We start from the raw sequence: 27719 nt of genomic DNA on the forward strand, positions 1-27719 counted from the left end.
AAGTGATGACAGCTTGAAGCGGAAGAAAAGCGAGTTCGTAATCAAGCGCGGTAAACGTGGTAGCCGCGATCACCGCCCCCGCGCGTGCTGAGATAAGCAGATCCAGAAATTTTTTGGCCCAGAAAAAAAGATAAGCCAATATTTTCATACTATCAACGCTGACTGTCTGTCTCTGTTGTTTTCCACAATGTCGACCTCCGTGGATGCCCCGAAGCAATTCAAGCAAACTTCCCGTAAGGGCAAGAAGGCGTGGCGCAAGAATGTCGATATCACCGCGGTGCAGGAGGGTTTGCGCGATCTGAAGGACGCCGAGATCACAGGGTAGGCTGTCCTTGCTCTTTTTTTTCGCCTATACTTATGAATTGGGATTCTAACTGTTCTCTCTCTCTCTTAGTGGTCTTATCTCCGAAAAGCCTTCCGATCAGCTTTTCGTTCTCGATACTGTCGGTAATGAAGAAGTACGCAAGTCTATCGCCAAAAAGCAAAAGAAGCCCCTCAAGTCAGACGAGATCCTTGCCCAGCGGTCAATGATCCCCGCCCTGGATGGCCGGAAGCGTGTAAACCCGAACGTCACCGATGGAGTCATTGAGCCGAAGACGAAGAAGCCCAAGAGCGACTGGGTCAGCAAGAAGGAATATCTCCGCCTGAAGCAAGTAGCGAAGGGAGGAAACCCTATGGGCAAGAAGACCGACAATGAGTTCTACGATCCGTGGGCTGAAGATACCGAACCCACGCTCACGTACGACGACCCTCGCTTTGATTTCCTGCAGAAGCCCAAGCCCAAGGTTGAGCCGACTACATTAAAACACGCCCCGATCTCGCTTGCTGCCAATGGAAAGCCCGTCCCCTCTGTTAAGATGCCCCACGCCGGAACCAGTTACAATCCTGTGTTCGAAGAGTGGGACAAACTATTGGAGACGCACGGTGCCAAGGCAGTTGAGGCCGAGAAGCTGCGGTTGGAAGAAGAGGCCAAGGAAGCTGAGAAGCAGCGTTTGATCGAGGAGGCCAAGAACGACGACGGCGAGGTGAAGTCGGATGACGAGAGTGCCTGGGAGGGCTTCGAAAGCGAGTACGAGAAGTCTGAGTGGCTGAACAAGAAGCGCCCCGAGCGTAAATCCAAGACGCAGCGTAACAAGGTCATCCGACGCAAGGCAGCAGAGGGGAAAGCGAAGTGGGAAGCCGAGAGGGTAAAGAGAGATGCACAGGCCGAGCATATTCTCAAGATCGCCGAGCAAATCAAACAACGGGAGCTCGAGCGCGAGAACCAGTCGGATGCGGATGAGTCTGAAGATGATGTTGAGATTGCCCTCCGCAAGAAGACCTTCGGTGGCAAGAGAGCGTACGTTTCTTTTCATTTTCCAATACCTATGTTGCGACTAACAAGTTATTTTAGTGTACCCGCACAGCCGTTGGAGCTGGTTCTTCCTGACGAGCTGCAGGATTCTCTACGACTCCTGAAGCCGGAAGGCAATCTCTTGGATGACCGATTCCGAACATTGATCGTTCAGGGTAAGCTCGAGTCCCGCACACCAATTACCCAGGCACGCAAGGCCAGACGACAGATTACGGAGAAGTGGTCTGCGAAGGATTTCAAGACTGGATACGAGTGATTCTGCATATTCCCTCTAAAAGCGCGTGCATTTTGTTATCTGGACATATAATGTGATCCTTCAATGAGTTAGGATCAGGTTTCATCTCAATATTTTTAAGCACAAAGTAAACCAGCCACTTCAATTGCATCAAACTAAACACTAAACCCCGAATTGTACAGTTAATTGTACAGTTAATTGTACATCTAACGAGAATATAGAGGGCTGTATCAAAGTCGCTACCTGGTCAACTATCAACCCCAAATAAAAGTGGGTCCCGAAAATTTACTTGCTTATCGCCTTTTTTTATCTTCCCATCTTCTCTCTCACCAACAGACACAGAATGGACAAGACAGCGCTTTCCAGTAATTGGAAGAAGCTGCAGGCGACACTCAAGAAAGATCCCATTGTCAAGCGCAAGCCCTCCGAGCTCGAGTCCGGAGATGGGATCGTGAAGAAACGAAAGTTGACCGAGAAGCAAAAGCCATATAACCAAGACGCCAAACCAACCTTCAAGCGCAAAAGAATGTCTGTTAAGTCAGAGGCTGGCGATTCAGCTGCATCAGCCCCCAAGATCGAGACGAGTTCGCGTCACAAGGAAAATGAAGGCCGTTCATCAACGTAAGTGCTAGCAGATCGCCCCGCCATACTATTTGGACTGTCCTTTTGCTATACCAGCTACTAACTCTCCATTCCCAGTGCCGAACTAGGAAAATATGTCGCCATGGATTGTGAAATGGTCGGAGTCGGACCAAACCCTGACAGCGACTCGGCACTTGCCCGCGTCAGTGTCGTGAACTTCAACGGCGACCAAATATACGATTCCTACGTGCGCCCGAAGGAGATGGTCACAGACTGGCGCACGCATGTTAGCGGAATTGCCCCGAAGCACATGGTGGAGGCACGAACCCTTGAACACGTCCAAAAAGAAATTGCAGATATCATGAAGGACCGCATTCTTGTCGGTCATGCCGTCAGCAATGATTTGGACGCTCTCCTCCTTAGCCACCCCAAGCGCGACATCCGAGACACCAGCAAGCACGCGCCATATCGGAGAATCGCAGGCGGTGGATCACCGCGTTTGAAGATGTTGGCTGAGGAGTTCCTAGGTATTAAGATCCAGGACGGAGCGCATTCTAGTGTGGAAGATGCTCGGGCTACGATGGCTTTGTATCGTCGGGAGAAGGATGCGTTTGAGCGGGAGCATTTGAAGAAATGGCCCGCCCGGATGATTGCCGACAACAGGGAGAAGGGCGAGGGCCAGAAAAAGAAGAAGAAGAAGAAGACCACACGCAAGCGCTGATGTTGAATATTCGATATAGCTTTCGAAGAGACATGCTTAGATATTCTGTACATGTATACCCCAATCATTGCCAATTGAATTTGCATTTCCACGAGAATTTCGAAGTCTATATTTTCTTTTTTTTTTTCTTTTCCTTTTGGGACTTCAAATGCATTGAAACGTCTACAATCTAGTTGTAGAGATAGCTGTGTAGATATTTTCCGTCTCGATCCCTCGAATTTCCACTTAACGCGGAGAACGGGAGAACGCGTCGCGCCTCATCTCCGATCTTTTGCAAGAATCACTGCAATCACCCAAACAGCGGAACCCAGACAATACCTCTCCAATTCCAGTCTTCAACGATAAAAGAACAAACCCGCAACCAATTTATCCTAGCAAATATCCTGGATTAGACCGTTACTACCCCACTAGTCCTCGGAACAGAATATCCATCAGCGAAGAGCAACCGACACAATGCCCGACATGTACACCATCCAGCTCCCCTCAAAAGCGAGCTCACAATCCGAAAAGAACGACTCGACTCTGCAATGTACACCAAATATTATTCCGTGCCGGATTCACCACGATGGACCAATTGATTCGTTGGATCGGTATTGGACAGTGAAAGACGAAAAAGGCATGCAAGACAGACAGCTCTAGCTAAAGAAAAACTGGCTAGTCTAATGCATAAACAATAACTAACAATATCGCTGTTATATCCAGATAATACACAAACGGCGCATTTCCGTGGACGCAAACTTCGAGGTCGACGCGTCGCCCTTCCTGATGGCTATCAAGGTACGAGAGAACGTCCAAATGAGCCCCCCAGGACTATACAATCTGTAATTGAATGATTGGCTGACTCTATACCATTGAAAATATATAGGTGTAGTCGCAACACCCACAGACCGTGTGCTACCTGCAGCTCAGCGGGCAGACAGCGATGGCGCTGAGGATGCAGAGGCTGAGCCTGAGGAACCAGTGAAGATCATGGAGACGCAGGGAACTTTTGATGAGTTTGTAGTATGGGGGCATGAGGCTCTTCCGGCGGCAGATGACACTTTTGTCAAGGGAGTGGAGGAGTGGTTGCAGTTTGCAGATGCGGTAGGTTTTAATCTCCCTTCGATGGTCTATCCATGTTATTTTTTGCCCGTGGGCTTTCTCTGATTGTCTACTAGATGCATACAACCCCATCATCGGTGACGAATGGAAACAAGGAGTCTGCTGCTGCTTAAGGAAGTCTTGTTATGTAGGCTACGATGGAGTTGATGGAGGGCATTTAGTTGATTCTAGGCTGTATATCAATGCATCTGATAGTATAATTTTGTGATATATACTCACTTTTGCTTGACATCGCGTACCACGATCTCCTTACAGCCTTCATCAAATAGGAACTGAGTACTGAAGAAGGCCTGAGACCAATTGGTTTTGATTCAATACATTGTATGGATACACACGGGGCTCAATATATCATAATACCAAAGCAGCTCTACAGTATTATATAGATTTCTAACAACAAAATGATTTCTCAAGGCACTGCAACAGAATCCATCTCATAGATCTACACCAAAACGATAAGCCTGACCGCCCCACCAGATAAAGCTGGATAAATCGTACAGAACATCTTGAACTTCCCTACACTCCAACATTGAAAGCTTCCAAACATGGCCGACTTCCCAGACGCCGACAAGATCGCTCCAGAAGCACTAATCACCAAATTCCAAGTGAGCAAGCTCCTCAAACAAGGTACGACTCATCCACCCCACTCCCCGCAGCAATCAATAAACTAAAAAACCCCCTCCAGACCAAAATGGCCGACGAATTGCCCTCCTAGGCACAATCGACAACACACAAGGCATCCTAATAGCCGAGCGAGCGGCATTCGCAACCGAATCCCTTGCCGTACTCCAAGCCTTCCACGCCGCAATCTCCCGAATCAACAACCTAGGCGATAACGACATCTACCGCTGGTACCTAGCCTCATCAAGCGGCAACACCACGGATCCAACACCCGCCGAAGCCGCCACCCACCCGCAGCAAGACCTCAAACTCAACCTCATCTGGCCATGCACAGCACAGCACATCAAGAAGTACTCAGACCAGCAGCTGCGCATGGTAACCGAGACCGCGGAGATATACCGCACGCACGTGCGGCCGTACATGCAAGCGAAGCGCGAGGAAGGGCGACTGAACTGGGTTTTTAATATCCTGGAGGGCAGGACTGAGCAAGAGGATGTGATTATGCGGGATGAGGGACACGGGCCTGAAGATGGGTTTTTGATGTTGCCTGATTTGAACTGGGATCGGAAGAGTATGGGGTCGTTGCATTTGTTGGCTTTGGTGCAGAGAAGGGATATTTGGAGTTTGAGGGATCTTAAGAAGAGTTTTGTGCCTTGGTTGAAGTATTTGAGGGATAGGGTGCTTGAGGCTACGGTTTCTATGTATCCTGGTTTGGAGGAGGATCAGATTAAGCTTTATGTTCATTGTGAGTTTGTGTTTGGACTTGCATTGCGTTGGGGGATTTCTTTTGGCTGACTTTTGAATCTCGCAGATCAACCGACCTACTACCATTTCCATATCCATGTTGTCAATGTTATGCTCGAAGCTGGAGCGACGCAGGCAACGGGTAAGGCTTTTGGACTGGAGAACTTGATCTCGCAGCTTGAGACTATGCCTGGAGATGGGGATCCTAGTTTGGCTGATGTTGATTTGACATACTTCCTGGGCGAGGCTAATGAGCTTTGGACGGGTATTTTCGAGCCGTTGAAGCGGGGAAAGCAGCCTGGTCAATAGAGGTATCTCAAGTACATATTGATCAAAAGTTCCAATGACTGAATGAATCAAGTATAACCATTATTCACGATTCATCCTCACTAGAAAGCATTACATTATACATCCCCCGAAAAGAATGATGATAATAAGGTATTAATATAAATTTACCAAGTCATATATATACGTCGATCAATTATACATGTTCCATCGCAATTCTTTCAGCATCATGCCTATCCGTCGAAGTCTGCGTAACCTCAAACGTGCGATGAATCCCCAGCCCCATATCATTCGGCAACCGAGGTGAGGGCCGGTCAATAGTCAACCTCTCCTCGCTGCTACTCGGGCTCGTGCCATAGATATCATCATGATCCCTTTGGCCCTTGATCGTCGTGACAGTGACAGCAAGCTTATCCGGTCTCAAGTGAGACTGCACGCTCTCATCCAATGAGCCTAAAGGAAAAGGCCGGTTCTCACCGCCGCCCAGCTGGCGCGAGGCAGACCGTGAGCGTCCACCCGGAAATCCAGTGGAGTAATCTGGGTCTGAGCGAGAGCCCGTCCAGATGCGTAGGAGGGGTCGGAGAGTTGCGAGACTACCGGCTGTAATGCCGAGGCCTGCTTCGACATTGGACCAGATGGCGATTTGATATGTTGCGTCTGGAATGAGGGGGATTTGGTTAGTTCAATCCTCATGTCTTCACCATTTGGGAGGAGGAACATACAGAGGAAATCAGGGTCACGGAATGATTCGACAAAGGGAACACGGACGATAACCGCCGATGAAGCACTGTAGAATATCTTGTCAGCAACCTGGAACTAGTACGGAAACGTGAAACAACATACATGCAAGCCATGCTTAAGATACCCATGACGGCGATCTTGGTCTGGCGCTTCATGTGAAGTTTGCGCACGAGGAAGATGGGCAATATGCCGACGGTGAAATCACACAGTGCGGCAAATGCACTGTAGACATAGGTCATGTTGACGATGATGCTCATATCGATGCAATAGCCTTGGATCGTAGGATCTTCGGCCAGCCGAGTCCAGAAGTATTCCAGTGGCTTGCACTGGAGAAGCATGAGGAACATGAAAACCAGGCCTGCTATGACGGTCAAGGCCATGACGGTATAGAGGATGAAGATGTGGAGGGGTCTGATAGTGATGCGCATTAGGAAGATGCAGACGGAGATCTTGCATCCAACCGAGGCGAAGCAGTAGGCGATCTCGCAGAGCCACCAGTATCTCATTGCCATGATACGATTGTCGACCGCGAGATGTTCGAGCATATAGCCTGTGCCATAGATCGAGCCTCCGATCATGGTTCCGCAGAACATGGCGTAGAATAACTGTAGATTGAATTTGTTAGATCTCTATCACGGGAAGGATTCAAGATTCAATGAAGGATTCAAAGTGAAACATACCAGTGCAATTACCATGGTCCCATCATCCCATCCAAATGCCTTAACGATCCAGCCGCGCACATAGATGCGCAGCATCACCGTGATAGTGGCGATGGGCAGGAAGACTGCGGCGACGGTCTGAACCGCCGTACTTCTTTGCTTTTCGTCTGTCATATCGGCAAAAGCTTGACATTGCCGGAAGGATTCGAATGTGGGGGAGAAGGATTCTTATTAAGAACGTTCCTGACAGCCCTGGAGGACCCGCAGAAAACCTTACAAAATACAGGGGCGAGAGAACTAGAACCTTTTAGCCTTTGACTTTTTTTTCAAGGCACTTTTTTAGTAGAAAAACTTGGGCGCTAACCTCGAGATCGACACGGCTATGGCATTGTCCGCGGAAGTATTAACTAAGAGCCGCGGATTCTACTCCCTGTCGATCGTGAAATAGACGGGATATAAATTAACATATAGGGTATTTAAGACTGCCGAGTATGCATGTGGTGTGGACCGCCAAGAAGACGGACTTTTTCTATGAAGAAATCCGCGTCTGATTTTGGGCAGTTCTCGGCAGGGGGTTCGCGAAAGCTAGTTCACGCCGTTAGGTCTAGCTTCGTTTAACTTGGCCGAGTTCCCACTTTCCTGGCAGTCCGAAATTGGTAATGGGTCCGATGTGTCAATCACTACCGGGACTGGTTGATATTTTGAGCAAATAGAGTGGCGATCATGATTGAGATGACGCTAAGGGCGTGTACTAGCTTGTCTTGGAAACAAAGAGTTTCTTGCCGCGAATTTAGCGTATAGCTTTGACATTGTCCTAACGGTCCCGGGGACCAACCTCGGTGATTAACTCCTTTGTGTGTGGCGATCTTACTACAACACAGGAGGTCAATGCAGTAGTGAAATTAAATTAGGGCTCGGATCTGTTGCTATTAATATAGTTAGTTACCTGTCATGGTTAAAAGTATCTGCAAACATTGCACATATTGCAAACATTGCAAACACATCTGAAACAAACGACCAGCTTTCCAGGTTTTTATTGCCAAATAATTTAGGAAAGTATAACCCGATGATAGTAGAAGTCATATTCCTCAAGACCTAAAATATAAGCTATAATCAAAGCAATCCATCAAAGCTCTAAAGGTCTAAAGGTCTAAAGCAATCAAAGCAATTAAAGCAATTAATCTACAAAACGTGGAAACTCCCGGACCCCGCAATCCTTCCGCCCCCAAACCTCACCTTATCCTGAACACATACATATACACCACTATAACCATCACCATAACCATAACCACCACCATAACCAAGCACACAATGGCACACGTCGACGTCCCACACACACAAAAGGCCTTCGTGCCACTAGGTCCGACCCTCAACTCCATATCCCAACCCCAAACTAACCCCCTCACCTAGAAAACAACCCCGAAGTAATGTCACACCTAGTGCACCAACTAGGTCTCCCCCCAACACTAGGCTTCACCGATGTATTCTCCATCGATGAGCCAGACCTCCTCGCCTTCGTCCCCCGCCCCTCCCATGCCCTCCTCCTCGTCTTCCCCGTCTCACAAACCTACGAAGCCTCCCGGGAAGCAGAAGACGCCTCCAAAGACAACTACACCGGCTCCGGCCCCGCAGAGCCTGTAATGTGGTTCAAACAAACTATCCGCAATGCATGTGGGCTGATCGGGCTACTACACGCTGTCTCGAACGGCGAGGCCCGGAAACATGTCATTGCCGGCTCGGATTTGGATACGTTGCTCCGGGAAGCGGAGGGGTTGGAGCCGGTGCAGCGTGCGGATTTGCTTTATGATAGTAAGGCGCTGGAGAGTGCGCATGCTGATGCGGCGAAGTTGGGGGATACGGCTGCGCCCGAGGCGGAGGATAATGTTGATTTGCATTTTGTTGCTTTTGTTCGGGGGCTGGATGGGACGCTTTGGGAGTTGGATGGGAGGAGGAAAGGGCCCTTGGCTAGGGGTGTATTGAAGGAGAGGGAGGATGCGCTTAGTGAGGCTGCGTTGGAGTTGGGGGTTAGGAGGTTCTTGAAGATGGAGGCAGAGGGTGGAAATCCAGATTTGAGGTTTAGCTTGGTTAGTCTGGGGCCTTTGTTTGATTAGAGTGAGATGGGGATGGGTTTATTTTTCGAGGGGGCGTTTCTGGATCTGGTATTCGTATAGATAACATGTCTTTCTTCAACTGTGCCTTGAAGGCAGTGTTATGTTGTTAAGTACATTTAATGATATGTGTCAGTGTCTGGCATTCCGCTGAAGAATAGTAGGATATACTGGGATGTGAGATATGTATATACATGCCCAGCTATATCTAGTGTGTTCAGATATCGCACACATTTTGCTCTTCTATCACAGTGCCGACCCTCTTCGGAATGAAAAGGCAGCCCAGTAGGCTACCTCTTCTCGTGCTCCGTGATATCAACAGCAGAAGAAATCACAGAATTGGTATTGACAGTAACAGCTGTCTTCTCGCCAACCTCTTCACCAGTCCCCTCGCTGGGAATCAGCCGGACGTCTTGCGGGACATCATTTCCCTGTTTACCGATCGTCAAGAACGGCACCAAAACCAATGACACACCCGAAGCCGCAGCCGCAAACCAATAAACTGAGAGGTAAGGCCGAATGGCAGGCGTGGAGGCAGTCATGCTAAGGGCGACTGAGCTTTGCACAGAAGTAGCAATGCCAAGGCCCAGGTTGCTGCACAGCTTATTGACGGTGTTGAAGATACCGCCGGCGATGGATTGCTGGGAGGGTGGGAGGGTGGACATCACATACATCTAGACGAAGTTAGTCAATACCCCCAAGACGGAACATATTGCATAAAGACAAGGAATTGAAAGACAAAGGGATTGAACGTACGTTTGTGACGTTGAATTGAATGTCGGCACCAACAACGACAAGAACTAGCGCTGGGAAGATAAATGCCCAGTAGGTAGCTTCTTGCGTCATGAAGCTCAGGATAAGGAACGAGACTGTATACGCCAGTGCTCCGATGCCGGTTAGAATTTTGTTGCTTACGCGGTGCAGGACCAGACCGCAGACGACATTGACTAGCACCCCGCTGACAACCATTGGGAGCAGCTGGACAGTGATCTCAAGGGCAGACATATGCTTCAGGTTTTGAAGGTAGAGGGAGAGGAAGAAGCTGACGGCAGAGAAGCCCATGAAGCCAATGCAGCAAGTTCCAATGAGCTGAACAGTTAGTTTCAATCTTTATTTCCTTAGAAAGTGGACACACATACCAGAGAGAAATTACGATCTCGCCAGACCCAAAGAGGCATTAGAGGGTTGGTAGCAACGGACTGCCAATACAGAAACGCCATGAGAAGGAAAAAGCCCACAATAAACAGAGCAAGGACGTATCCCGTTTTCCATCCATCCGGGGCATCTGCAGCGAGACTATAAAAGTCGTCAGCGGGAATCCCAAAACTATGTCGAATCCACCAGAGGGACAACATACGAAAGCGAACTCGAAAAGAAAGCAAACCCAACAACAACCAACACCATCCCGAGAAGATCAAACTGCTTCAAAGCGTTAACGCTCAGAGGCGTTCTATCAAACCCATCAGCCGGAACCGTCCACACGGTCAAAACAGTAAAGATAGCATATATAACAGCGAGAGCCCAGAAAGAAGCACGCCAGTTATACAAATGCGCCGCGACACCGGAGATGATCATGCCGCCGACAAAACCAAGCGGGTTTCCCGCGCTGAAGCAGGCGAAGGCAAGGTTTTTGCGCTTCGAGGGCTTCTCGTAAGAAGCACCCAGGGCGCCGACCGCGGGTGGGACGACAGCGGCTGCGAATAAACCTAAAATCCCCGAGAAGACATCCATGTAGATGGCATTTGTTGCGAAGCCTGCGATGAGTAGCGAGAAGGTGAAACCAGCCATGCCGATGATGAAGAGTATCTTCCGTCCGAACATGTCGGCTAACTTCCCGAAGGTAAGTAGGAACGCACCGCTTGTGAGGCTGTTGAGGTTTCATTGTTAGTCTGTGTATGCTGTGTGATATACGTTGTATGATATATACAAGGATAAGACGATATCGAAATTGGATAAAACCCGGGGAAAACGTGGAGAGAAATAGATATAGAAAACGATACGTACGAAGCACCGGCATTGATCCAGGTGATTTCAGCGGCATTCATATGCAAATCCTTGCCAATAGATGCGGTTACTCCCACAATACAGCCCTGGAAAAATGACTGCTGGCCAATGGCCATTGTGGCAGTTAGGACGAAGAGAACTTCTTGGAATGTGCTGTTGAAGCATTTTGGGCGCTCTGAATCGACTTCTGAGCCATTCTCTTGGTCTTTGGCCATTTTCCGAAGAATCTTCTGAAGTAGAAGATCTTTTGGGGCCGAAAATGTTGTCTATTCGACCGGTTTAAGGGGGTCACACAGGGTTAATTTGTCTAATAAAAGAGAGTTCCCTGTGAACGTTTCTGATTTTCTGAATGGGCATGGTAGTTAAGACTCAAGATGTCATTTTATTAGTTTAAGCAAAAATCACTAAAAATTTTTTATATTATATTTTGTCAGCGCGGAACATGCCGCGCGGATCGGGGTTATCGGGGGTGAGATGGACTCGCGTGGAATAAGCATGCAGTGCGCCTAGAATAGGACCTCGATATATATGCGTCATGTATCATGCATATATGACGTGCAAGCAAGTATCATGACTCCGTGCACATTAGCGCTGAGTCAATAGTTGTTGACAGCTGAAGGCATTGGAAGCAATCGACGGAAGGCACCTGGCCGACCCGAAACGCTGATTGGCACAATCTGCATCCTTCTATCCAAGATCGACCCAGCATTCACGGGAATTGAACCGGAGAACCTCATTGCCAGCAGCCCACCAGCCAGCGGTCAAGTTGCGCGCAAACACCTCAAGGGCAGAATACCCCTGAAGCTGACCAGCCTCAGTGAAAAACACATCCTCAAAAATAGATTTCAGGTTTGGTTTACGAGAATGCAAGTCCGGAACCGCAGCGATGACTCGTCTCGTGGTAATGGCCTCACTTATCCGCGTCAGGTCATCCGTTTGAGACAGGGGTGGTGTACTGCTGGCCTTGGCGTTGACATTGAGATTATGGCCACTCTTGCGGCCAATGACAAGGATCTCATACGGTTTTCGCCAGAGCCCGTCCAGTGCTGTGATCGGTTGTCCGTCCCACGTAGTCTTGACCCAGATCCATTCCTCGCAGATGGAAAAGCCCGCGCCGCTCAAGGCTTCATATGCTGCTCGCCGGGCCTTTTCCGCATTTGTGATCCATATAGCAGCTATAGATTGTTCACTTTGGATCGGGCATCCAGTGTGTGTTTCAGGTCGTAGCCCCTGATTTATTTTGGGATCGTGCGAGTGTACACGAAGTATATCTCGTAATCCTTCAGTAAGCACATCCATCTCAGAATAGTGATGTGTCTGATAGTGCCTGCTGCGCCGTACCGATTTGTTTGGCCAGGGCGGGTCCATGAGGATGAGATTGAATTTCTGGTGCTTGGGGAGCCCGGGGATTGGATAGTCATTGGATGTAGATGGACGGTCGACTTCAGTTTGAAATAGAGGTAGTGTACAAAGCACAAAGCTCGACTCAGGTGGGACCACATATTCACACGGAGAATTCGTTTCACCATGCCAGCTTCCAACCCTAACAATTGCAGGCTCTGGTGATGGATTCTTGACAATGGCAAGATCTGATAAAGCCTCGAAGTCATTCGGCGAGGTAGTTGATAGAATTATGGGTGGTTCACTTTTAGTCGAAACATGGTCATCTTGCGCAGACTCTAAGCACGTAGTATCATTTTCCCTCCGCCGCTTCCGAGGATGCTGATTCGGCGCTGTGCTATCGTGAGATTCACTAGGCACAGCTCGAGCCTCACACCATCGGCGATCATGGGGACACCCGGCCCTGATAGTTTCGAGAGAATCCCTCACGAGTGGCAGTATCAGTTCCGAGTGGAACCGCCTCTCAGAGATAGGAATGCTATCGAGGACCTTGGCAAGCGCAGCTGGCTTTTTGGGCTCGGTAGAAGGGAATGGCTCTTTTATAGGTTCGCATGAAAATAGGTTCAGTATCTTTCTATGTGTACTCTTTTCTGTTCCTGAACTTGATTCTGGGGCTGGTTGTTGGTGTCGTGTTGGCCTCCCTTCTTGCGCGAGCGCAATTGAATGTGGGATGTCGAGGAGGTATATATTTCTATCCTGGAAGAGAACCGCAGTCTCCCCCCTGGTAATATTGCTCATATTGGACCTTGCCTTTCCCCTGGCTGGTGATGGGGAAAATAAAAGATTGCGCCGGGTAGTTGTGGAAGTTTCAGTTCTCAGCCTCTCATAAATTCAATATTGGAGGGGATTTGATAAAGTTGATTCTTTTCAATTCAATTATATTCGATTTATTTGCATTCACTACGATATAATTTCCACATCTGCATCAATCAATTCAATATGCTCCACTAGGCAGCCAAAATCTCGATCTTAAAACAATAGACAGAAGAGAAAAAGTCCTATCATAAGATCACAAGATACAAGGTCATTCAAAAACGCTGAAGAAGATACAAAACTGGGCCTCCACCCAGAAGAGAGACACAAGACTTTTTCACCGATTCCCCATGCACATCCAGTTCCTCTCCCAGGTCCGATTCTCCCCTGCCGGCGATCCAGCGTCCGATCAGGGCGAAGAGATAGGACAGTGAAATCACAACACGTAGCTAGATAAACCCGCTTGGTCTCCATGAGGAACTTCAGAAATGGGAGATAATAAAGAAGAAGAAAAAGATGATCAAGAAAATTTATACATGTAGATGGGAAGGCAGGAAGATCGATTAGAAATCATACGCGAAGATGGGATCAACGCTGGGCGCAAAGGCATGTACGTTAGTATTGCCGCATTACACGGTTTAGGGCCGATCTGAGAATGAACTCACCCGTCCACGTCGGCCTCCGCCCGACTGCCCCTGCACAGGCTGTGCCTGGGGGTAGTATTGCGGAGGATATTGATACATCTGGGCAGGGTTGACAACGGGGCTGAACTGCTGGTAGTTCTGGGCAAGCATCGGGTTGGGGCTCATCTGCCCTGGTCCAGACAGCGGGGAAGCCTGCTGTGGCTGCAGAGATCGCAGATTATCCACAGCGGACGAGCCAGCCGGGTAGCCGTAGTTGGCGCCCGGCATGCCAGGATAGCCTGGGGTAACACCACGAGCCTGGGCGGCGAGGAAGGCTTGGTATTGCAGCTGTTGCTGGCTCAGGGATTCCTGGCTGTATCCGCCTGCACCGGAAAGACCGTTCAAGTGGTTTCCGAGTCCGTTGCTCGAGTATGGATCAAGCGGCGGGGGTTGGACTGGTCGGCGGAGATAGGACGGGTGTCGGGGTTCTGTCCAAACGTGTTGGGAGTAAACTGCCCATTATACTGTCTGTCCATGGATGGCTGGGCTGGATAACCAGTGCTTCCGTGGCGAGACTGGCGGTGTTGTGGCTTCTCCGGGGTGGAGTGGCCCGCCTCACGTCCATGGTGATGCTCTCGACTGCCGCTACCTCGTGAGGAGAGGCCCACTTCATCCATCAGACGCTTATAGCCTTGGCTTGGGGAAGCTTTGAGCTTTGTGAGAACCTTGGACACGTTCTTCACGACTTCTGTCCGCATAGACTCGTCAAAGAACGGGGTGGTCAAGACCTTGAAGATCAGAGTCGCACCAGATGTCTGGTCGCTTAGAATCTTCTCCAAAACTTCATCGCCGGGACTGAAGAACAGTGCCTTTAGAACGATGTCTCGAGCATCCGGCTCGTTACGCTGGTTGATAACCTTGAGAACAGTCAAGTACGCAACCTTGTGAGTGCAGAGATGAACAAGGTGAGGCACGAGTCTCGGGGCCAACACTGTTCGGCGGCGAGGGAAGGTGCACGTATCAAGGAACCAAGTGAGCAGAAGGGCTCCGTTGGCATTAGTAGCCAGCTGCACACTGTGGAGAGCGATAGCAGATGCAAGCATCCGCTGCTGATCCTTGGTGGCATGGTGGCTTTCGAGACAAGCCCGCATCGCCCGAGCACCGAAACGTCCCTGGGCAATTTCCCACATTCGGCTGAGCATAGACTCAAAGATAAAGCTATTGAAGGGGCTGGCAAATCGCAGGCAGCACTGCAAGACATAGTTTCCATACTGATCCAAGAAAAGAGGAACAGTGTAAGGGCGGAGAGCATCAACAATCAACTGCATCTGTCCAGGAGTCTTCGCAACATCAATGATCTTCTGCGCAGCCCAAGTTCCATTCTTGTGAACACCAATTTCGGAGAGGTGGGGTGCAATGTGAGACAACATCTGCTCCTTGGTGGATTCAGAGCAGAACTCAAACAGTTTCTGAACCACGGTGTTGCCCAAATAATCGGAGGCTAGCTCTGCAACCTCAGGAAGCATGGCCTCGGCAGTCTCCTCAATCTCTTGGATCGAGCATGCACCGTTATCAATACGCTTGCGGATGTCACGGAGACGAGGGGCGTCGAACATCCGGGACTGGCTCGTTTCCTGGACCGAAGGGATTTCATCCTCGAAAGCTTGGAACGCGATGGAAGTCTGGATGCTTGCGGTGATGTTCTTCAAGTCATCTTCACTTGCACCGAATTCCTGCACGATTTGCACCATCTCAGGCAACAGATCAGCCAGAGCGGCAATTTGAGGGACAGTGTTAGCGTTATCCGCTCGATCCGCTCCATCTGCCGCAGCGAGATTTGATCTGAAGTTCGGGTCAGGAGTGGGAGACGACTGGATGCCATTTGCACCAGGAGTACCGGTGGCCGATGCACCAGGAACCTTGGCGTAACCAATTCTAACGGGACCTGCGCCTGGGAAAATTTCCTTGCCATTGAGCAGCGACTTGGCTTGCACAGCGCTGTCAAGGCGATCGAAGTTGACAAAGCCGCAGTTCTTGTGAGTTAGAACACGGGTCGATTCGATCTTTCCGTACATGCCAAAGATGGCTTCCAGAGACGTGACAGTAGTGGACACGGGGATGCTACCAATCCAAAGTGCCCGGGTAGGCCCATCCTGGTTGTTCTCATCTGCCATCTCGCCGGCCTGTCGACCAACCATGGCGGGAATGCCGTTACCGCCGAGATGCATCAGCTGAACTGCCTCAGACAGTTCATCATATTCGCCATTCTCGGGAATCTGCAGATCAGCAGCACTGAAGCTGTTGTCAAGGCGGGAAGGCGTGGCGAGATAGTTGCGGATGGATGAGCGCTGGGGAGGCGCCTCTAAAATGCCAGCAGTTCGTGCCCTGGGTCTGCTGACAGAGGCATGACTGGCAAAAGCTTGAACAGCGAGATTATGCTGGTGAATCTGGGCCTGTGTGGCGGCAAGTTGCGCAGCAGTTGCAGCGGCGGTTGGCGTCATGGTGCCCGAAGGAAGTTGGGAGTAACGGCTCTCATATTCAAGATCCTCGTCATCCGCGTACTTCTCCTTCGCATTGACAGAGTATGATCGGAATCGATTATTGTTCTTCATCATCGCCAGCTCAGCCAGGAGTGGCGGCAGCGCAGAAGCTTGCTGTTGCTGCTGTTGCTGTTGCATCAAAGCTTCCATTGAGGGACGTGCAAGAGAGGCCATTCCCTGTTGAGGGGTCTCAGCAAGACCTAAGTAATCCAAGGTCTTCACATCGGTGTCCGCGAGTCCATCCCTCGAGAAAGAAGAGTGGCTGGGCGAAGTCGGTCCTTCCGAAGATCGAATGCTGGTTAAAGTTGTAGCTCTCTCACGACCTGTCGACCAGGTGGTTGAAAACAATGATGGGCCGAAGGGGCCGCCACCTCCCAAAAAGTTGCTTCTCTGTGGCATCGAGCCAGCTCGAAGGCGGGATAGCGATGCCGGGTTGGGCACACCAGTTGAACTCGCAACCTTGGAACTTGTATCTATCCCGGAAACACCGGGGGGCCTAAAGGGACTAGTTGAAGGTGTTGGTCGTGAGGTCTGCGGCATATAGGGCTGCTGAAGATCCACCTCATTCAGTGTGCCCATTGGAGGGAAACGAGATGGGACTGTTCCAGCGCGAGCTCGGCGGCCAGGGCTGTCCATGGAACCATTGGTGGTAGGAATCAAATCGGGAAAGCTATCTTGACTCGGCGATTCGGGGATATTCTCGCGAAGCGGGGTTGAATGACCGCTAGTAGGAGGTCCCCAGATACTAGGAGAAATGCCTTCTTGCGCTTGAATTTCACGGGCTCTGCGAGAAGAGTCAATGTGTCAGCTAATTGTCTCGGTTTCATGTCCCACGGGAAGCAAACCTACCGCTTCGAGTACAGACGTGATGCCAAATCATGAGAAGGGGAGCCAGCCCCCGGCCTCGAACTGCCAATGGACCCCGGAGAAGGTCCAAATGGCATTCTTGGGTTCCCAGACCCTGCCAGATCACTGGGAGAGCTGCGCCCCGTCGAGGTACCCGACATGGGTTGGGTGGTTGGGATGTAATTGAAATTCATCTGACCGTCAGGTCGCGAAACCGGCAACATTATGGATTATCACTTTATGCCTTCAGTAAGGCGATGCCCGAATCTCTTCCAAATTATGACCTCCGCGCGAATGCCAAAATGGTGCAAGGTCGGAACTTAAATGAGCTTTATCGTTCAAAGGCGTGGAATAAGAAACATGAAATAAGGATAGACCGAGGAATCAAGGACACACTAGAAACAGAAATTAAAATTAGTTGGTGTTCAAAATACGTGTTTTGCTATTGGGGGGCAGTTCGCAAAGTGGGAGGGGTCGACAAAGCAATTCCATACGAGATGAATCGAGAGAATATTTCGTACCGAAAGCTATTCTTTCCAAATGCAAGAACCACTGTGCTGTGTCGAGGGCCTTTGATGATAATCTCACCGTTTGCTCGGGGTGTATGACAATCTGCGGGTGTCCAAAAGTAATCGAGTTGAGCTGAAGGAAAAAAAGGACAAGTCCTTTTTCTATGGTCGTCCAAGGCTCAAAAAACACGGCAAATTCACAAGGATGGTCTGGTACAGAGTGCGTCAAGTTGAGAAATAAAAGATGGAAAGGATGATCCGGGTCCAAAGGGATCGAGGTGGCTGGAAGTGAGTTAGTGTTGCGCTCCGAGAGTGTCTTTTAACACTAACCGAAAGTTGAATTCACCCTAAGAATGCAGAAATCAAAAGAAGAAGAAAAAGAGAAGTGAGGAAGAAGTCAAGGGAGGATGAGAAGGGGAGAGGAAAAGAAGGAGAAGAGATGTTGGGGAGCTGGCCGGATGCCCGAGGAAGATGGCTGTGGTTGGTGGAGGGCCCTCCTTCAGCTTCACCCACAATACAATTGTTGATTCAGATGGATTTTGGTTTTTAAATATGGAAATATGATTGATTGAATGTAATTGGATCTATTTACTCTATGACTCTCTGGTTGGTTTCATTTTCTACCGAGTTCTGGGAGATATCCAAGGTGCATGAGTAACTAGACAGACATCTATAAGTACTTTGCATGTTTTAAACGGGAACAAATAATATCGGGAATCGGCAGTTCCTCCAGGCGTTTGGCAAAGGCAACAGCCCCATCGATTGGATTTGTGGAAGATCCCATGCTGGGTTGGACATGAGATGTCAACAAATATAAAGAGCTATACGTTTAGTACATATACAAGCCAATTTATAACCCCATGACCCTCTAGAAAAGTACCATTCAAGATTTTCTCTCGGAAGAAAAGCGCTCATGGCATGACCCTAAAAAAGAGAGAGTGGAAACGAAAAAAAGAGCCCCGCATTCCAGTGCGTCATGCCTCAACGCTTGAATCCTTGACAGGATAATGAAGCAAGCTCATCACGAACGTGAAGTTATTGCCTTGAGGGTTATGAAATCTGATGCAACCAGTCATGTAAGCAGAATTGACCAAGATTTTGTTTTGGCTGCAAGGGATATGGGTCAGGTACGTGTCCTCGTCCTTGTTCCCCAGAGGCGTCCTGAAGCCCTCTTGGATTGGTCATGGTGGCTGTGTTGTTAGAGTCGTAAATAGACTAGACTTTATCTGCCGATTGCTAGCTTGAAGAACCCCGTGCTTTCTAGATCTTCAGGGTGTTCGCCAAGCTTCCAGAAGTATTCGGTACAGCGGAAGAACCGGGAGGTTCGTGGCATCGTGGTACAAAATAGAGTGAATTATCATTTCTGGGATAATAGTTAAGTGGTATCAGTCACGACGCAATGGGGATGGGACCAAATGAACCATCAGAGAAATATTGTGTCGTTACTTCAAGGTCAATGTAAACACGTTAGTTCAGATCATTGGCCAGATCATTTTTGCTCGCCTGAGGCATCAACCTTTCTTTCGCGCCACTACCTGTTCAAGCCACCCTCCTTGCCAACTTGCCCGCAACAGTATCTTTCCATCACTTCAACAGCTCTTTAATCGCGTCGCAGAATCCACATGCTATATGCTATAATTTTCCACATTTTCGTTTATCATTGACACGCAATTCATAGTTTGTCGCGCGCGCGTCACCTTCTCGCGTCCGATGCTTAATCGTCCATTTTAAGGCACCTGCCACCCCAGTAACACCATGACCGACATTATGGAAGAAGACCCATCGTCCGGGCTACAATCTTCGGAGGAAGAGGAGATGCCCGTGGAGTCATTGGTCAGAGGGCGCGCGAAACGGAGTACTGCAGGACTGCACATGTCTGCCCTCCTTGAGGCCGCTGCGGATGATGACTTGGCGCTTCTCTTTGAGGAAGTCGAAGATGATAATGAGTTTGCGGATGTGGCAGACCCTGACGCAGAGGATGAATTACTGGAGTCGTCGGACGAGGATGAAGACCAAGGACCGAATGCGCAGAACGACTATGAGGGCGAACAAAAACTACAAAAAGACGAACGCAAGAGGCGCAGAGCCCAGAATGACCTCCGGTTCCAGACCTTGCGCAAACGAGTCAAGATCGATCCTACCGCCCCATCCTCCATGTCCGCCGCTCCTCGTCCGAAGAAAAAGTCAGAGCGCATCTCATGGATTCCCACTGTGGAGGATGGGCCTACTCGACAATCATCGCGTCGACAGACCATGGTCAACAAGGAGCTTACGCATGCTCGTCTCAAGGACAGCCAAGAGAAACGAGTCCGCATCATCGCTACAATGAAGGAGGCGGAGAAGCGGAAGGCACACTTGAAACCGAAAGAGATGACCCAGGAAGATCATCTTGCGGAGGCTGCAAGAGTGGAACGGCTCAATAGCAAAAGTTTGAACCGCTGGGAGCTGTCGGAAAAAAGAAAAGCGGACGAAAGACGAGCGAGAATTGAAGCACTACAAAATCGCCGTCTTGATGGTCCGGTTATCTCCTACTGGAGTGGTGTGGCTACATGGATGAACGGCCGGCTTACCCGGGTGGGCAAAGTCGACATCAAACCAAAGGCAGATAAAGAAGAAGCGAGGAAGAAAAAGAAAGAGAAGGAAGATAAAGAGAAGGCTGCGGCAGAGTCAAAGTCATTGGGGTCTGCAAGCATCATTGGATCCGCCCCTGCCTCTACTACAGGCACATCACAACCACCACCAGACTTCCATACAGGTGAGACTACTGGTGCAGCGAATTCCGCTCTACCTCCTCCCACCTCCACATTAGACCAAAAGACGCCTGAAAACAAGCCACCCGAAAATGCCGCAGCTCCAACTGCAGAGAATGCAGACACCCCCGTAGTGTCTTCTGGGCCGAACGTCAGCCAACCAGATGCAAAGTCTTCAGAGACGAAGACAATCATGACAACGCCTGCCGAGCAAAGCAAGGACAATGCCGTGGAAAAGAAAGCTCCAGGGGTTGAGGCAAAAACACCAGTATCACCCTCTGCACCAGATCAAACCACTACCTCTGAAAGGCAATCTTCGGAGTCGTCGAAACGTTCAGAGAGGAACAATTTTGCTGTGGAAATTCCAGCGTCTCGTCATGCATTAGATTCTGCGGGCAAGGGCTCTACTCAAAGATCGCCTGACCCTTCCCCCACCAAGAACGACGATGCCATGGATATTGACCAACCCCCAGCGGCTGTAGCGGGTGCAGATTCCGCCAAGATTAATCAAGAAGTTCCAGAATCAACAGGCCATGCAAGCTTGGCCACCCCGCACGTTGCTAGTGCCCAACCGACTCCGGTAGAGACCCCTATCTCACATGCTGCTGGGGCTACAGTACGAGAACCGCCAGTGGACGAGTCTCGGCCAGTTGAATTGGCCACGACTATCAGCCCTGCAATTGCACAGGCCCCTCAAGCCTCCCCGGCCACTGCAGCATCTAGTCAAGCCACGGTGCCCGAAAACGCTCCAGCCCAGAGCCTAAACCAACCATCCGCATTACAGTTCGAATCACAATTATCAAATGGAATGGTGAAAGATCCATCACAACCTGAGATACCAGAACCCCCTCCAGTGATTGAGCATACGGGACGCACTCTTACGATCTTGGAAAACTTTGATCATGCGACCGCCAACCATCGCAAATACAGCATGTACTTCAACGCCAAGAAGCCTGCTCGTTTGACCAGTACGTTGTATCAGATTTGTTAGGAATGTGTAAGGCTAACCTCACGCAATAGAAATCTCGTCATCGCTTTGCGTCATCACCTCATTGCCCTCGCGTTACCGCGATCCAGAGACTGCTCTCCCTTACGCCAATTCATACGCGTATGGCCAAATCCGCCGTCTACTATCGAAAGGGTATATTTGGAGCTCGATGCTTGGATGCTTTGTCGGCCCAGCCGAGGCCGCTCGTGGAGTACCTGAGCGATTTACAGGCAAGCCGGGGCCGGGTACAATAAAACAGATCGATAGGGATGAGGGCCAGGCCGATTCGATTACAGGGAAGCAGATTGACAAAATGGCTCTCGAGGTTCCTTCGACACCCACCCCGGTTGGGACTCGAGCACCAGAGTCAATGGAGATTGATAAGGCATGATTATTTGTAAATACCCAGAATCGAGACAAACGTCAGCATCACCTAGCAGATTTTTTTTCGTCAAAGCTTTAGTGTTATGATGTATTTTCTATGAATGTCACCTGCCCCACAATAAAAAAAAAATCAATCTCAACTTTGCCCTGTGAGATTTTATACCCCGACCTGACTTATCCAAGGAACCAAATCGGTACCCAGCGGAACGCAAACGGGAAAGGAAAAAAAGTGACAAAAAGTCATGTGTGAGGAATTGAAGACACCTATCTTCCGGGAAAATCATTCTCGAAACGTCCCGGTTTTCCCCATAGACCCGAAACACGGAGGATCGACGATTAGGCCTGGAATGATCCCCTGTGACGAAGCCCTATATCGTAATAGACGTGGCACTTCCCACAGAGATTCTCGTTTCGCCGATCTATTTTCGTTGTCGCCGTAGCCGGCAATTATCTGTTACGGAGTATTATGTTACTTTGGTACAGACCTATCGAAAAAAAAAAGGGGAATAATGGGCAATGATATGTTCATACCCAGTTCACGCCATATATGAAATGATTGAACTCGAGGGATTTATGGCGTCATTTAGAATGTAGTTCTTCCATGGTATATGTACATACGGAGTATACAAGTACGAAGTTGTAAAGTGTCAAGAATGTAAATTTACCGATCACGCCAGATCCGACCCCCTCCGGAGATATGGACCCTGCGCTACTGCAAGATGATATACTTTGGAAACCTCTGTGCGTTTCAGGCGATTCTAACTGTAACAAGCACAAATGCAGTACTCCAGATTCAGATCAGATCCAGAGGAAACGTATATTGTATTTGGACTAGAAAATAAATGTATAAAAAAAGGCCGATTAATTATAGAAGGGGGTCTCCACAGCTCGTCACTAGTGACTCAGCTGGTCTAGATTGCGTGTTCCCAACCTTGGAAGTACCCGGGAGGTACTCTTAAGCGTGCATAATGGCGTCGGGCCTCATCGGAAGTGACTTACTGGGTACCTCACTCCGTTTCAAAGAGTCTAGATGTGATCGTCTCATCCTACCACAACAGCACGTTTTCTCTCTCTCTCTTCAGGGCCTTTTTCTCCCACTTTTGTATTTATATGTTCCAATTCCCCTCTTTTATCCTGTATCACCTCCCTCGTCTCCAGTCTCTCAATTTTTTTTTATAGACCTTTATACTATAGGTATGTCAACTCTTATCTTGACTTGGTTCCTCCCCTTATCTCCCCCCACTCATAGGCTAAAGATAGCACCCTGTTGGATCAGGATCGAGAACGTCCGTGTGTGTCAGATGCTAACCACCTTATCAGCATTTTTATTTCTTCACCCCACGTTTCTCAGTATACATACTCCGGTGTCTTTCCTCAAGCATTTGTATTCCCAATTACACCGGCCCGGCACATTCCAGTTGGAATCAACACCTTTCAACCACAAATCCCTCAGTCTGTGCTCCCTCAGGGGCTCTTGTGCTCCACACTTGCTCCAGTCTCGGCGATAGTCTTCTTTTGATAAGATAGTGAGGCATTTGAATGCCTTCACCGCCACAAATGACTCAAACAGCCCCCTTCCACCGCCGCTCTCCTTCTACTCCTCATGTATCCAAGTCCAAGTCTATTCGTCCAGCTTTACATCGACGAGGGACATCCGGTGCCAACATCGCCAAACTGGGCTCGGGACAAAGAGGAGCGAGCAAGCCATCTACGTCTTCGGACGATACTGAGTTTGACATGGCCAGCTTCTTGAACTTTTGGTATGTGATCAGCCCAAAACTCTTATCTCTGCAGTGATTATTTCCCTCACATGCCTGTTGCCGTCATCTGTGATACACCGGTCTTTTCTTGAACATAAAGCTGACTCAATTTCCAGTGCCATGTGTGAGAACCAGATTACTGTCCCCAACAACACTTTGTTATATTGTAGCGAAAGGTATGTGGCAATTCCCCCGACTCTATATTTAGAGTCATTGATATCCTCTTCTTTCCATCTCCCAATTTTCCATCCTTTGTTTGGGACCTGCATAATATCTTGATACTTGAATACTGATTATTTCCTTTCATCTATATAGTTGCCGCCGCAAAGACTCCTGCAAACCACTCTCAGCATCATTACCATCCATGTCCTCCATGTCTTCCACTACTACACCACCCACATCTCCTCCTCTCTCTCCACGCACTATCGTGGCCCCAATGACTCCAACCAGGGTGCCAAGCAACTCAATCCCAACCATGCGGATACTCAGCCACGTGCATGATGCCAAGTCAGATCTCGACCCCACCGAGTGGAAGCCCGTATTAGCTCGCAGTGCCTCATCTCTGGCATCCTCCGACGCATGGAACTATCTATCTCAGTTCCACCGTGGCACCGGCGAGCCCATGCTCTCCCGCCCCGCCGTCCAACGCAGCAGCTCCAGCCTTCCCGCCCTGGCCGGAGGTGCCGGCTACAGCAATGTGCCCGGCCTGACGAACACCCCGTCTACCGTGGCCTCGTCTTTCAGCAGCACCGCCTCCGACTACCTCGGCAGCATGTACGAGTCCCGGCCTCTGCCCCCGCGCCACAACCCGTACTTTTCCGGTACGAGCGTAAGCAAGGGCGTCGAACTGGTCGTCCCGCACATTGTTTCTGCGAATGAGGATCTCGGTACCATCGGTGTCTCGGACAGTGGCTCTATCTTCCCCGCCAGCAGTGCTGTGTGGGAACATAGCTCGTATGAGAAACGCTCTGCTCCTATCTGCATGGCGCGGGGTATTGGCGGCCGGCCCGCCGAGACCTGTGTGAAAAACTGAATTGAACAAAGAAAATGGACTGGTTGCTATTTCATGAAATGAGATCAGCTTATCTTTGCTCCTTTTTTTGTTTCCTTCCGGTTTATTTCGCCCCCATCTCTTTTCTTCTTTTCTTTGAATTCTGGGTCCGAGCGAGCTGTGACTTTTCAGCGTGGAAAATGATATGATATGATGGATTTTGCTCTTTATTTTATTCCCTACTGTCTACCCCATCGAATATAGATTTCTTAATGCGGATATCTCTGGTATCTAGATCAAATGAACCTTTTGGAATTGTTTTCATCTATCTCTCCGGGGTAACAATTATTTAAGCAATCTTAGTGTAATTCTTTAATTCAAGCTTATTTATTTGTGGATACACCTACCGAAAGATCTAGGGTGCTTATCTGTGCATTTGTACCGTCCACATGCATGTACAACGTACCTAGTTGGGGTCAGGCCGAATTAGGGCTAATAGTCAATCTCAGTCTGCCAATGAAACTCTGCCTCGGTCTACTCTTCCAGCGTTACTTTGGTCTAATGAATAAACGAAACATAACAAAGAGGAATAAATGACTCCTAAGGCAGGTGGACATAACACTAATATTGACTTGAGAATACCCTACAAAGAAACATGAAACAATGGAAGAGGAATGCCGTGGTTTTATCTCATCTGTCTCATGAAGAATAAAGACACTAGATGAACCCAATCCTAGGAAACCCAATATCCCTACCTAAACCCTAGAAATCAGAAAAAGTCAAGTAGCACATAGTACCCGTAGCCGACTTATAAACAGTCTCAGCCCAGGGGAATAAAAAAAAACTTTAGCAAGCCTATATATCCCACAGATATCATAACACTAAGACCTTATTTGAGCCCCCGTTGATGTATTCGAGGTATTCCAGTTCCGCTGGGCCTGGGCCGAATTGTCGGTGGACGGATTGCGCTGAAGCGAGGGAGGCGATGAGGAGGGTGGAAATATGCATGTTGGGATTTGTCTTTTAACTTTTGTTGCTGTCGATGCTGTTTTCGTTTCATATGTTTTGATGTGTATAGATGGCGGCTGGTTGTGTTGTCGTTGGTTGTCGTTGGTTGTCGGTTGGATGCGAAGATATAATCAACGCGCGAGATAGGGTTACTTATTAGAATTGCACGTGTATATTAGGCGTCTCATTCCAACCCCCTGAGAGGTATGGCTCATGACTTCATACCAAGATTCGCGGAATTGGATAAAGAGGATAGCTGGGTTCCGGTTTGCCTTGATTGGTAGGATTACGTCACACGTGTGTAGATTGATATAACTACACATTGTACACAATTTGATATGTTGAAATATCAGGTCGACGTGCGGAGATGTGTGAAGACTAAACCTTGGAAGACGATTTGCCTCAGGTTGAGAGTGTATAAACGTGGATGCGTTATAAAAAAAAGTTTTAAGAAGTCCATGGTAAAAGAAACCTTGGAAGCTACAACGATGTCGATTCTCTGTCGAATCTCTAGGTCACCTGCCCTGTCATGTTCATGTAAGCCTTTTACATAAGGCTTCCAAGTTTCCAAGGTTTACGTCGGTACTGGATTTGATGCTCTTGAGAGGCTGAAGCCGAGGCTGGGTTTATGGATATTATGAGCCACTGACTCGCTCTCCCCTCACCACATATAACTTCGGCTCTTAGAACATATTCTCTCTGTGTTTTGTGAATAGAAATAGTCTGTTTGTCGGCCCTGAAATGCAAACCCCCTGATCAAGCCGTGGATGAACCTGAGTAAGAAAATATCGTCTATGTTATACAAAAGAAAACACCATGTAAAGAGACAAGGTAGAACCAAAGGGTAGCAAGCCCCAACTTTAGTCCAGGGGTGGACTAACCTTGGAAGAACATTTGGAGCTGACGGATGGGAGCCCTTATCAAGGATTGACCCCCCGTACGATTCTTTCCAGGTCCCCCTGCACACGACAGTAACGCGTCCCCACAGCAAGAGAGCAATATGGAGAGGATTATTCTGCTGTTGTTGGTTTCAAGCCACTACCTTGGCGGTCAGTAATGAGGTCTGGACCGTGAAGAAGATGGGGTTCGGCCCGATCACAGACATTCGCTCAGCGCTTCACGCCCAGAACTTCAATCCAACAGACGCTAACATCTTCGAATATTGGCGGAGCACAGTCCGGATTCCAAATTCCTCTTCGGTGTACATGGCACGCAATGCTGATGCTCATTGCGTATTTTAATGTTGGCGCTGGTGGAGCCCCCCAATAACCTCGCCAGGAACTATTTTCCTCATGACGGGTGGATCTAATTGGCAGCACGGGGTGAATGATAGGGCGGGCTTTCCCTGTCTTCCTTCTTGGGTAGGAAAACTCCAGACTTTGACCTTTCTTATGATGGCTGCTTATGTCCTGGAAGGAATGGCAACTGCGGTAGTCTCGGGGTATACTCTCGAGATGAGGTTGCCACCGGAAAAAGGTTGGAGTCACTTGGTGACAGGGGTTCTTACTTGGATCGAGCCTGATCGAGAGACTTCGAAGTGGGGAAACTTCGCACCTGCTTCACTCAAATCTCATCTCCACCCTGCCATGATACATTACCGTCACCATAAGAAAGTATCATATTGACGGGAAAACGACCATAGGAAGAAACTGCCTCGGTCATACACCGAGCCGACCAAATGGCCCCGGGGAGCAGCCTACCGACCGTGCTGTGTAATGACTGACGCAGACAGATCGGATGCCACACAAGTTGCAGCGGATGATGATGCGTTGCCCTTCTTCAGGATGCCTAGGAAACAGGATGACGCGTTGTCGCCGTGCAAAAAGCCAACGTCGATGCCCATCACGACCCCCGTCGAGAGCCCAACAACACCGAAGCAATCTTCGGCATGGCCCGAATAAAACGGCCTCAAATCACCGATCCATGCTCCCCTTATCGCGTTTGGCTCAGATGATCACGGTGTTTTGTACTCTGTGATGAGACTCTCCACCCAAGTTGACATCCGACCCGAAGA

General features: G+C 49.2%; 13 protein-coding genes across 13 annotated transcripts; 8 read left to right on the forward strand and 5 right to left on the reverse strand.

Moving 5' to 3' along the window:
* The first annotated feature begins 149 nt into the window (after nucleotides 1-149).
* N7517_007196 (ribosome biogenesis protein NOP53) lies at nucleotides 150-1669 on the forward strand. Its single transcript, XM_056724926.1, has 3 exons — nucleotides 150-321; nucleotides 395-1339; nucleotides 1394-1669. The coding sequence occupies exons 1-3, from the start codon at nucleotides 188-190 to the stop codon at nucleotides 1608-1610; spliced, it is 1296 nt and encodes a 431-aa protein (XP_056581176.1). The 5' UTR covers nucleotides 150-187; the 3' UTR covers nucleotides 1611-1669.
* Nucleotides 1670-1932: 263 nt separating this feature from the next.
* Nucleotides 1933-2892, forward strand: rex4 (putative 3'-5' exonuclease; the record flags this gene model as incomplete). The annotated part of the gene is made up of 2 exons (XM_056724927.1): nucleotides 1933-2210; nucleotides 2289-2892. The coding sequence occupies 2 exons, from the start codon at nucleotides 1933-1935 to the stop codon at nucleotides 2890-2892; spliced, it is 882 nt and encodes a 293-aa protein (XP_056581177.1).
* A 453-nt stretch (nucleotides 2893-3345) lies between these two features.
* N7517_007198 (ribonuclease H2 subunit C) lies at nucleotides 3346-4106 on the forward strand (the record flags this gene model as incomplete). The annotated part of the gene is made up of 4 exons (XM_056724928.1): nucleotides 3346-3421; nucleotides 3595-3669; nucleotides 3758-3975; nucleotides 4050-4106. The coding sequence occupies 4 exons, from the start codon at nucleotides 3346-3348 to the stop codon at nucleotides 4104-4106; spliced, it is 426 nt and encodes a 141-aa protein (XP_056581178.1).
* Nucleotides 4107-4535: 429 nt separating this feature from the next.
* Nucleotides 4536-5664, forward strand: N7517_007199 (putative mRNA decapping hydrolase; the record flags this gene model as incomplete). Its single annotated transcript, XM_056724929.1, has 3 exons — nucleotides 4536-4617; nucleotides 4676-5356; nucleotides 5423-5664. The coding sequence occupies 3 exons, from the start codon at nucleotides 4536-4538 to the stop codon at nucleotides 5662-5664; spliced, it is 1005 nt and encodes a 334-aa protein (XP_056581179.1).
* Nucleotides 5665-5836: 172 nt separating this feature from the next.
* N7517_007200 (putative integral membrane protein) lies at nucleotides 5837-7214 on the reverse strand (the record flags this gene model as incomplete). Its single annotated transcript, XM_056724930.1, has 4 exons — nucleotides 5837-6297; nucleotides 6363-6427; nucleotides 6484-6986; nucleotides 7062-7214. 4 exons carry the CDS (start codon nucleotides 7212-7214, stop codon nucleotides 5837-5839), a joined length of 1182 nt encoding a protein of 393 aa, XP_056581180.1.
* A 1137-nt stretch (nucleotides 7215-8351) lies between these two features.
* On the forward strand, nucleotides 8352-9151 carry N7517_007201 (ubiquitin carboxyl-terminal hydrolase; the record flags this gene model as incomplete). The annotated part of the gene is made up of 2 exons (XM_056724931.1): nucleotides 8352-8400; nucleotides 8451-9151. 2 exons carry the CDS (start codon nucleotides 8352-8354, stop codon nucleotides 9149-9151), a joined length of 750 nt encoding a protein of 249 aa, XP_056581181.1.
* Nucleotides 9152-9438: 287 nt separating this feature from the next.
* N7517_007202 (Major facilitator superfamily domain general substrate transporter) lies at nucleotides 9439-11367 on the reverse strand (the record flags this gene model as incomplete). Its single annotated transcript, XM_056724932.1, has 5 exons — nucleotides 9439-9822; nucleotides 9905-10237; nucleotides 10288-10444; nucleotides 10506-11015; nucleotides 11153-11367. 5 exons carry the CDS (start codon nucleotides 11365-11367, stop codon nucleotides 9439-9441), a joined length of 1599 nt encoding a protein of 532 aa, XP_056581182.1.
* Nucleotides 11368-11839: 472 nt separating this feature from the next.
* Nucleotides 11840-13291, reverse strand: N7517_007203 (MT-A70 family; the record flags this gene model as incomplete). Its single annotated transcript, XM_056724933.1, has 1 exon — nucleotides 11840-13291. The coding sequence occupies one exon, from the start codon at nucleotides 13289-13291 to the stop codon at nucleotides 11840-11842; it is 1452 nt and encodes a 483-aa protein (XP_056581183.1).
* A 653-nt stretch (nucleotides 13292-13944) lies between these two features.
* On the reverse strand, nucleotides 13945-17592 carry N7517_007204 (putative RNA binding protein Jsn1; the record flags this gene model as incomplete). The annotated part of the gene is made up of 3 exons (XM_056724934.1): nucleotides 17319-17592; nucleotides 14405-17253; nucleotides 13945-14384 (listed from the first exon to the last, which is right to left on the reverse strand). Exons 1-3 carry the CDS (start codon nucleotides 17537-17539, stop codon nucleotides 13945-13947), a joined length of 3510 nt encoding a protein of 1169 aa, XP_056581184.1. The 5' UTR covers nucleotides 17540-17592.
* Nucleotides 17593-18049: 457 nt separating this feature from the next.
* On the reverse strand, nucleotides 18050-18325 carry N7517_007205 (uncharacterized protein; the record flags this gene model as incomplete). Its single annotated transcript, XM_056724935.1, has 2 exons — nucleotides 18050-18149; nucleotides 18171-18325. Coding segments are annotated over 2 exons (255 nt in total), but the record flags the coding sequence as incomplete, so codon positions are not given.
* A 1254-nt stretch (nucleotides 18326-19579) lies between these two features.
* Nucleotides 19580-21953, forward strand: N7517_007206 (putative signal transducer; the record flags this gene model as incomplete). Its single annotated transcript, XM_056724936.1, has 2 exons — nucleotides 19580-21542; nucleotides 21595-21953. 2 exons carry the CDS (start codon nucleotides 19580-19582, stop codon nucleotides 21951-21953), a joined length of 2322 nt encoding a protein of 773 aa, XP_056581186.1.
* A 1550-nt stretch (nucleotides 21954-23503) lies between these two features.
* N7517_007207 (uncharacterized protein) lies at nucleotides 23504-24739 on the forward strand (the record flags this gene model as incomplete). Its single annotated transcript, XM_056724937.1, has 3 exons — nucleotides 23504-23706; nucleotides 23823-23882; nucleotides 24022-24739. 3 exons carry the CDS (start codon nucleotides 23504-23506, stop codon nucleotides 24737-24739), a joined length of 981 nt encoding a protein of 326 aa, XP_056581187.1.
* A 2681-nt stretch (nucleotides 24740-27420) lies between these two features.
* N7517_007208 (uncharacterized protein) lies at nucleotides 27421-27606 on the forward strand (the record flags this gene model as incomplete). Its single annotated transcript, XM_056724938.1, has 1 exon — nucleotides 27421-27606. The coding sequence occupies one exon, from the start codon at nucleotides 27421-27423 to the stop codon at nucleotides 27604-27606; it is 186 nt and encodes a 61-aa protein (XP_056581188.1).
* Between the last annotated feature and the right edge of the window lie 113 nt (nucleotides 27607-27719).

The sequence above is a fragment of the Penicillium concentricum genome, assembly GCF_028827145.1.
Source record: "Penicillium concentricum strain IBT 3081 chromosome Unknown utg000002l_segment0_segment0, whole genome shotgun sequence".
NCBI classification, from domain to species: Eukaryota; Fungi; Ascomycota; class Eurotiomycetes; order Eurotiales; family Aspergillaceae; genus Penicillium; species Penicillium concentricum.

Bases quoted from the DNA above. Each gene is read 5' to 3' on its own strand.
- N7517_007196 (XM_056724926.1), top strand. From the start codon at position 188: ATGTCGACCTCCGTGGATGCCCCGAAGCAATTCAAGCAAACTTCCCGT. The intron at 322-394 runs GTAGGCTGTCCT...TCTCTCTCTTAG, and splicing joins AAGGACGCCGAGATCACAGG to TGGTCTTATCTCCGAAAAGC. The intron at 1,340-1,393 runs GTACGTTTCTTT...AAGTTATTTTAG, and splicing joins ACCTTCGGTGGCAAGAGAGC to TGTACCCGCACAGCCGTTGG.